The sequence below is a fragment of the Acyrthosiphon pisum genome, chromosome A1 (genome assembly GCF_005508785.2).
Source record: "Acyrthosiphon pisum isolate AL4f chromosome A1, pea_aphid_22Mar2018_4r6ur, whole genome shotgun sequence".
Classification (NCBI taxonomy): Eukaryota; Metazoa; Arthropoda; class Insecta; order Hemiptera; family Aphididae; genus Acyrthosiphon; species Acyrthosiphon pisum.
In genome coordinates this window covers 13,172,800-13,182,366 of record NC_042494.1, presented here as the reverse complement: position 1 = coordinate 13,182,366, position 9,567 = coordinate 13,172,800, and the positions used below count along the sequence as shown (strand labels likewise).

The 9,567-nt window shown below is 27.9% G+C and overlaps 1 protein-coding gene across 1 annotated transcript; it reads left to right on the top strand.

Moving 5' to 3' along the window:
* The first annotated feature begins 440 nt into the window (after window positions 1-440).
* LOC100168465 (septin-2) lies at window positions 441-9,178 on the top strand. The gene is made up of 9 exons (XM_001949460.4): window positions 441-667; window positions 733-862; window positions 949-1,091; window positions 1,800-1,993; window positions 2,465-2,576; window positions 3,805-3,997; window positions 4,077-4,204; window positions 4,267-4,440; window positions 7,342-9,178. The coding sequence occupies exons 1-9, from the start codon at window positions 641-643 to the stop codon at window positions 7,510-7,512; spliced, it is 1,272 nt and encodes a 423-aa protein (XP_001949495.1). The 5' UTR covers window positions 441-640; the 3' UTR covers window positions 7,513-9,178.
* The last annotated feature ends 389 nt before the right edge of the window (window positions 9,179-9,567 follow it).

Genomic DNA, 9,567 nt, shown 5'->3' with positions numbered 1-9,567 from the left:
AAAATAAAAATCAGAAAAATGGAATTGTCAAAACATAGATAATTTAGTGACAAATTCAAATTTGCTTTCAAAATTAATATCGGAAAATTATATTGGGCGTAGTGATTGGAGTCGTGAGCTATGTTTTCGACCGAAAATGAATCACGCTCCAGCCCCCTTAAGCTTATTCAATATTATCAAAGTAAGGTCCTATTAGCCCTATTAGCCCCCCCCTCCCCCAAATCTCAAACGCTATTTGCGCCCATGATTATAGTCAATAATACGCGTTAATGCGTAATGTAATAACATTTTGTATAGATGAGAAAATTAACTGTGCGAATGGCGGTTGGCGGCGACACCGTCGCGCCATCTGCCGGTCAGTTACGTGTGGTGGCCCGGGGGATTACGGGTGATAAAACGGCGATCGACTTTGGTCTCCAATGAGAATGAGTCATTGCGAACGCTATCAAGACGGTATTTGGCGATAAAAAAAAAAAAAGTAAAAAATAACATTTAAAACAGTAAACATCGCTTTGTACGAATTATAAATTTAATTAATAGGCGTTGGCGAAGAAATACCTTCAACAAGTAGCTAGAACCGCGTCGTCGCGGCAGCATACGTTGATAGTTTGAGGCGGACACTCGTCGTTTCTTCGAGATCATGGCCGCAGTGATGAACAGACCGAAAGTATGTGTTTTTTTTTTAGTGTTGCCCGTCCAGTATAATATCCTAATTTTCGACTTGCGTTACAGGTGGACGAGACCAGCAAGCCGACAATGCGCACCCTTAGTCTGAACGGACATGTAGGGTTCGACAGCATGCCCGACCAGCTAACACACAAATCTGCTCAAAACGGCTTCGTGTTCAACATACTGTGCATTGGTGAGTTTGACTAATACACGATCTGATGACGGACGGACGTACGGCGTGATCTTATATCTGACATAAATATATCGTTATGTTTTCAGGCGAAACGGGTCTGGGAAAATCCACGCTTATGGACTCGCTGTTTAACACCAATTTTGAATCCACCCCGTCTACACACAATTTGCCAAATGTGAAACTCAAGGCTCACACTTATGAGTTACAAGAGAGCAATGTTCAACTTAAGGTAACAATGTTGGGTATTATTACTCTTTACAAATCAATAATGCCTATTATACACCTATAGACTCACTTCATAACACATTTGGTTATTATTAACTATTTAATTTTAGTTTTAGGTTCGATTATTAGTAATATTAGTATGTTAGCACACTTGGTTTAAGTCTAGTTCATATATATGTACAAACAATGTATTGCCATACTCTTAATAACCAAAATATAATTGGCTTTAATGTTTTTTTTAATTCTAAACATAAATCTAGTCAAACTTTTGTCTAATACTTTAATCCATGTTCAAAATTTGGATGTTTACCAAACTAAATAGAGTTCTAGGTCCAAATAAAAGTCTAGGTAGAATACTAATTTCTAAATTTTGTCTAGTTGGCATATTAAACAAGTACCGCAATTTGGAGTGGACATTGACAAACTAGTTATTTAAAATCTACCATACAAGGAAATATGAATAAACAATGTTAATTCATCAACATATTACAGTTGTTAAGTTCTATTGATGTGATAACTATATAAGGTTTTCAATTTATAATAATGAAAAGAACAATTATCACTGTCAATTTAGTTATTACATTAAACTATAATCAAGCAAATTATCTAACGTTGACAAATGTATATTAATGTCAAATGAATCTAGCAGAACAACAAATTATAATAATCATATTATTACTAATGGTGTTTTAATTACATTATATTTATTTAGTTGACGCTTGTCGAGACAGTTGGTTATGGTGATCAAATAAATAAAGAAGATAGTTTCAAATCTATTGTAGACTACATTGATACACAATTTGAATATTATTTACAAGAAGAACTGAAAGTAAAGCGTTTGCTGTCAACATATCACGACACGAGAGTTCATACCTGTTTATATTTCATCTGTCCTACTGGACATGGGTATGTTGTAATCTTAACTCAAAATTTACTTCTACATTTACCGAGTGATTTATATTATGTTAGGTTAATTGAATTAGTAACACAAAGTTTAATATATATAAAACTATAACCTATACTTCGTTCTTCAAGAGAATGTAAGTACTTTGTGTATTTGACATTTTTACTGGAGCTGACCAGTGGTGAGATTTGGGTTGTTGTACATTTGGATGCAGAGTATGACGTGTTTTGGTTTGTGTGCTACCACATTCTTACGGCAAAAGGAGTATACAATATTTTAATGGCCGTCTATTATTTTATCATAATATCATTTACATTTTTTATTGGTATCTTTAATTTCACATTCTGTTACACCAAATGTTCTGTAAATTATTAAAAATTCAAATGTAATACAATAGATAACATGAATCACTTGGTATAAATCAAAGTCTTGTTAACTACTCAATAATTATTAATATTATCTTGTGTTTATAGATTAAAATCAATTGATTTAGTATGTATGAAAAAACTTGATACCAAGGTAAATGTGATTCCAATAATTGCCAAAGCAGATACTATCTCTAAGTCTGAATTACAAAAGTTTAAGGTAAATTATTTTCAGTACAAAATGTTGTCCATTATGCATGCTACTTACCACTGATATTTTTTCTGCAATAATTTTACATTGGTTTATTATGATGTTTACAAATTAAAATTATACATTACCTTATTAATGTAGCAATTTTAAAATATTTCCTTCCTAATCTTAATTTTTACCATTTTTATTAACTTTTAACCTAATTGATTAGTGTTTGGAAAGTTCTTTTGAATATGTAATTTGTTTATGTTCATGTTCAATGCATTGAATCGCACTGCAATCGTGTTCACTTTTTTTTTTTATATAAAGAAACAACACAATCACTGGTCATTTATTTATTTAAACTTTTATTTTATAAATCTTTAAAAACAACTGAGAAGGGATAAGTATTTTTTTAATAGTGTACAATAATATAAAATGATATAATCTACAATAATAAGCAAGTTTTGTGAACGTAAAATTTGCTATGTTGTATGTTTGTAAGACTGAGACACACTTCTGTTTGTAGCATTTTGTTAATAAATTGCAAAATGATAAATTATATGTAATGGTTAAAGACATAGCCATGCAGGTAAAATAAAATTTTACCTAAAAGGTAGGTACCCTTATTTTGGTAGATATCATACTAAACAATGAAACATGCAATAGATATACCATATTGAACCTTTACCTTATTTTTAACAATATGTCATGATTTCATATTAAGGAGATCGGTGGTGGACAGTTTTTAAGGATTCCGAATTAGGAAATTTTCAAATTGTATGCATGTGGGTCTTGTAAATGTGAATGTAGTACGTGATCATTAGTGTATGTGACTAGAAAAGAAATAGTGAAGTGTTCCCTCACGTGCACGTACAAGTTACCATTACACGTGTAAACGGTAAACAATTAGTAGTCATTTGTATGTACTTTGTTCTATCCTACCGATCGAACTAATAATGCGACAATTGTTTTAATGTCTAATTGAGATCGGTCAGTCTACATTTTAAGATTTCTAATTTAAATTCCAAATAAACAACCTTTGAAAATTCAGAAATTTTGAAATTGAGAAAAGTGTACTGACCAATCTTGAGTAGACGTCATAATAATGAACTCAAGTCATTTTTAAAAAGTATTATTGCATTACAAGGTCGATAAAGATTGGTATGTTTTGGCTAAAATAACTGTCTGCTACCGACCCTCTGAAGTATAAAAATTACAAAATTAATACATTTTTTTAAAAACTTACATAATTTAGACAAAAATAATCACTGAATTGCGGTCAAATGGTGTAGAAATCTATGAGTGTCCAACTGAAGATGAGACTGTAGCTGATGTCAACTCTAATATGAATTCTCATGTACCATTTGCTGTTGTTGGAAGCACAGATTTTGCCAAAGTTGCAAACAAAATGGTGCGCGCTCGTCAGTATCCATGGGGAACAGTTCAAGGTTTGTGAAAAGTATAATTTTGAAATTATTTGTAATTATTCTCTAAGGTTATGCTAACTTATTTTAATTATGTTGACAGTTGAAAATGAATCACATTGTGATTTTGTTAAACTAAGAGAGATGTTAATTAGAACTAATATGGAAGATTTGCGAGAAAAAACTCACGACAAACACTATGAGTTATACCGAAAAATGCGCTTGGAACAAGTAAAATTTAAATTGATTTAAATGAATCAATGTATCTTTGTATAATATCACTTATTTTTTAGATGGGCTTTAGTGATGTGGACAACGAAAATAAGCCACTAAGCTTTCAGGAATCTTTTGAAGCAAAGCGTAGTCATCATTTACAAGAGCTACAGAACCGTGAAGATGAAATGAGACAGATGTTTGTTGTCAGAGTAAAAGAAAAAGAAGCAGAATTGAAAGAAGCTGAAAAAGAGGTAACTTAGGATGTTTATTGTGTATGTTCAAGAATGTGTTACATTCTGTTACATTTCACCATTGTGGCAGTAAAAAGTTTCATGTTAATTCAGTTTGAACTTCATTATATTATGATTTATAACTCGGATGCTATCAATTTAATAAAATATTACTTTTTTTATTAAAATTCCAATGTGAACAAATAAACATACAATGTACCAGTAAACTGAAGAATGTATAAAGTACAAAAAATACTCAGAATTCTTTATGACTGATAACTGGATAAATTAAATTATTACAAAATAATAATCAAAAATATAAATTGCACTATCTGTTAAAAATAAATATAAACAAATTAATTGTACAAGTAAATGTATTATAATCAATTTATTCAGTACTTCCATTATATTGGCAAACAATACAAATCAACCCAAATTACTGACCCTAAACTACAATTTTTTTTTTAGCTCAGAATTATTTCTAAATATGTTGTTAGATAAGATTAATCTGTTTAACCTATTAGCGCAGGAATTTTTTTATTTACAATTTCAACCAACATATTGTTGAAAACATAATATTGTTATATCTTAAAAATTATTGTAAAAAGTCTATGTTGCCATATGGCAACGCACGGCGTTAATGGGTTAACCCATTAAATATCATTTAATATTTCTAACAAATTTTGAGTAATGTGTGTAAGTATGTTTGTCTTGTGATTCAAATAAAATGAATTATTATTTATTGTCATTCATAGTTTATTAATTAGTATAATGACATTTACATTAATAGTTAACTAATCATTCTGTATGGGTCATAAAACATTTTATTACTTCATAGAATTCTTAATGTCAGAATGTGACAATAGAGCATTGATATAGCTGTATTTTGATAAATTGAGTAACATAAATAACATGAAATTAAAAGTGATAGGTAAACTTAAGTAATCTTGGTGGTTTTTATTCAGGCAATTAATTTGTCAGTTGTTTTTGCTTTTAACTAATAATTAACTAAAATATAACAATGTAATTTTTGGTATCCTTGTATTTTATAGTACACATTCAATCTATATATTTCTACAAATGTACATTTTACACTAGAATAGATACATTCTACTCCTTATTTATTTGTTAAAACTTGTAGCCATGTTTTCCATTTTATGGGTTTTCTAGTCTACATTCTTAGCTGTATAATTATTTTTAATAATTTATGTTATATTGTTCAGTCAATATTAAACTAATTTAGTCTACTAATAGTATTTTATACACCACTTAGTATTTATCAAGTGTTATTTAAATGGGCTAACTAAATTAGTTAGCCCATTTAAATATCAAACCTTTTAAAATATATTAATTAACGTAGTTTATTGGTTACCTAAATTTAATTTTAGTTTTAAACTATAAAAACGAAGAGAATAGCAATATTTTCATACACACACAATAGAGTGTGAGTTTCCAATTGCTTGACTAACTAGGAAATATTAGTAAAATTAATTGCTGAATAAGTCTTAAGAATAATTTTACAGTTGTATGCTAATTATTAAGAAGTATGATATGACATTTTGATTTTGCTTTTGTAGTGTCAAAACTTGCCTTGCAAAAATAACTTTTATGCCTTGTGAAATATTCAGGTTTTGATACTTTTTCTATTTTAAATATGAAAACTATGCATATTTTATTGTATTGAACTCTAATTAAAACAAATATATTCTTGTAATAGGTAATTGTGCATATGTCATATATTTTAGAATATTTTTAAATGTATTTGTCTGGCATTGTTTAAAGTTAATTTGAGAATAGGAGTTTAGTGCAGCTAGAATAAAATTTTCCACTTGATAAAAAAAAATATCAGAATCTGACGGGTCAATCCTGTAACATAGTTTTTGATGGTTAAAATGGTTTGATTTGATTTATTTATTTGATTAATTGTACGCCTCCCTCAATACATAACTTAACTTCGGTGGCGTGGCAAATTAAAAATTTTCTAGAGGCAAGTTACAAATATCCCAAGTATTAATGCATAATAATGTATTTATATAATATTATAACTAATTATATTTCAGATCATTATTTACTACTTATCGAGTTTATCATTTTACATTTACTAGGGGACCCAACAGCTACCACCCAACTTTCTACTTAAGAAAAATCTCAGAGGCGATTGCCTCTAAAATTACCGTTTGCCACGCCACTGCTTAACTTTACTATAATATGCCTGCATTTTTGCCTCTTAATAAATAGCCATTTGCGACAATTATTAATGTAGACTGATCCTAATATAATAAGTTAATATTTGTTAACATTTTCTAAAGTAAATATTCTTCTGTTACTAAATCATTAAATCGTGATATATATTAGTTGGTTGCATTATGCTAATTTTAGATAGATGTTATATTGGGAATTTTCAAATAGCACCGTTCTACATTATATAACCATATGTTGTTAAACGATACTATTATAGCTGTATAATGTACATGATGTCATAACTTACAATATTACAAATATTAATATTTAAATTAACTTACGATTGTTCCTCCTTCACGCTCTGAATAATAATTATTGTTTGATTTTTAGAAGGGTCTCTCAGTTTGCATTATATTCAGCTTTAATTAAAAATGTAGTATTGTATACATATCTCTGATCAATATTTCATGTTCTTTGTTTTAATAAAAGAAAGTTTATTTTATTTATTTGTTTTCTAATGATAATTTAATGACTTATGAAAAAAATGTTTCATAGATACAAATTATAAAACATTACAACTTAATAACTACCAAGTATGTAATGTACTTAGTAGAAAATGTTTATCATACTATATATTTGTATGTCATTATATAAATTACAATATGTGTATACACATTACACATATATCATATTTTTGTTCAAGAATTTTTACATTAAATAATATAAACTTATGAATTACAGTTACATGCCAAATTTGATAAACTTAAACGTGATCAAGATGACCAGAAGAAGAGGTTGGAAGAACAGAGAAGAAAGTATGAAGATGATCTTATGGAGTTCAGCAAAAGGAAGCAGCAGTATTCTAACATGGGACATCATACTCTCACTTTAGGAAAGAGTAAAAAGAAATAAATATTCTCAAGACGAATATGGTAAACTATTATTATTTTAACTTTATGAAATGATCATATATATTATCATAAATTATTTTACTTTTATTTACTAGACTAATACATTTATTAATTTATCTATTCTATTAATAGATACTGATTAATGAATTTATACTTACTATTTTGTGTGAGATTAATCAATCAATGTGATTAATAAATAAATTGTAGATTACATTTTTAACATACCAATAGTATAAAATTTAATGTATGCATAAAAAACAAAACTATTTTATAGTTATTACTATTTGCTACAATAATGTTTAATCACAAAAAGTACCTATATAATATTGTTACATGCTATTATTGTATCCAATTCTTAATATATGATAATTCCTTTATTTAAATATAAATAGGGTTTATCGGACATAAACCTCCCCATGGCTATATCTAATTATTTTTATACTCCTTTATTTGTTATTATTTTTACCTTTATAAAAATAAATCAAAATCCATAGTTAATAATTTATATGAAATTATATTTTTTTGTCTTATGATAAAAAATATAGTGGACATAACAATTACTTTTGTTTGTGCCAAATTTTAAATGAATTGAAATAAAAACAGTACATGTTTGTCTTCCTAAATATTTTTTCTCTATAAATTACAAAATAGTTTTACATAAAATAAGTTTTATTTCCATTTTTTTTTTTTATTTTGTAATTGATTTTTTTTAAGGTTGTGTTTTGATTTTTATGTGCACATTTTTTTCATTCAATGTTTGTGTTAATTGCTGTATTGTTTGGTTGGAAAAAGTAAGATTATAATTGTGTAATTTGGTTTTAAAATAATTTTTTACGTTTATATATGTACTTAGCAGATAAAATATTAAATTTTATTACCATGGTTGAAATATACAAGGTTATTGCATATATACCTCTTCTTAATCAAATATTTTATGATAAAAACAAAAATGGCAGCGTAAAGGGAGCCAATAATAATCAAGTATGTATGCGCGGAATTTTAAATTTGTTAGCTTATGTCAGCGTATTTTTGATGATAAGAAAAATTGATTTTTGTGATATCCCTTTACGCAGCCATTTTGTTACTGATGATAAAATCCGATGAGCAATAACCTGTATATTTCAACTATGGTTATTATCAAATCTTAAAGTTTCGAATGGTCTAATATTTGCATTTATGTACATGGTAATTGGTATTTTGAATATGAAATATTTTATTCATCTTAATACCAATGAACTATTTATTCTCAGCGGTTTATTTAGAATGATACATTTTGTGTTTTATAAATTTGTAGTCCTTATTTTACTTAATAATATTATGTACTTGACCTTTCATTTTTGTCCTATTTCATATAAAAATATTGTATATTTATTAAAATTTGTATTTGGGTTATGTATAGATTTTTTCTGGTGTGACCTTGATAAACATTTTTACAAAAACAACAATATCTAGACCATTTACTGTTCTCGTTACGAAACCGTGTAAATTAACTACTATCAGCTTTCAGATTATATGCTTCAATTAATTTGTAAACAAATACTGTGACTAACTTATGTGTTCTAAACTGATTTAGATATTTAGATATGCAATTCGATGGATGTTGTTATATCATCAATGTGTGTAATCTGTAAACAGTAATAAGATTAAATTATGAAGGGTTAAGTTTACACATGGTTCCAGAATAACTTTTACATGTGTGTTGGCTCATAGACACAGCCTGTGCTACCTCCATAGCAACATTGTCTTACAAACACAAAATAATAACTGAAGAAAAAATTAAACATGATCAAACGAATCATTTCTGTGTTGCTTTCCGCGAGAGCGTATTAAATATTATGGTACTTGTTTTGTATGAAATGTATCATCCCGCCACTCTTGTTTGTTATTGCTCCGCCATGAATAAAATAAATAATATGATAAATAAATAAATAATAAAAAGGTGGGCAATGGGTGTCGCTCTGCTGTACAGTAGGTTACTAGTGCGTCACTGTAATGGATGGTGTTAAATTTGAATTTAATCATATAATATCATTGTACAAGAAAAATATATATTATA

What these genes read in the sequence shown, in the direction of transcription:
- LOC100168465 (XM_001949460.4), top strand. Translation starts at nt 641, where the DNA reads ATGGCCGCAGTGATGAACAGACCGAAA. An exon ending in CAGTGATGAACAGACCGAAA is followed by an intron (nt 668 to 732) that starts GTATGTGTTTTT and finishes CTTGCGTTACAG; the next exon opens with GTGGACGAGACCAGCAAGCC. An exon ending in CTGAATTACAAAAGTTTAAG is followed by an intron (nt 2,577 to 3,804) that starts GTAAATTATTTT and finishes TACATAATTTAG; the next exon opens with ACAAAAATAATCACTGAATT.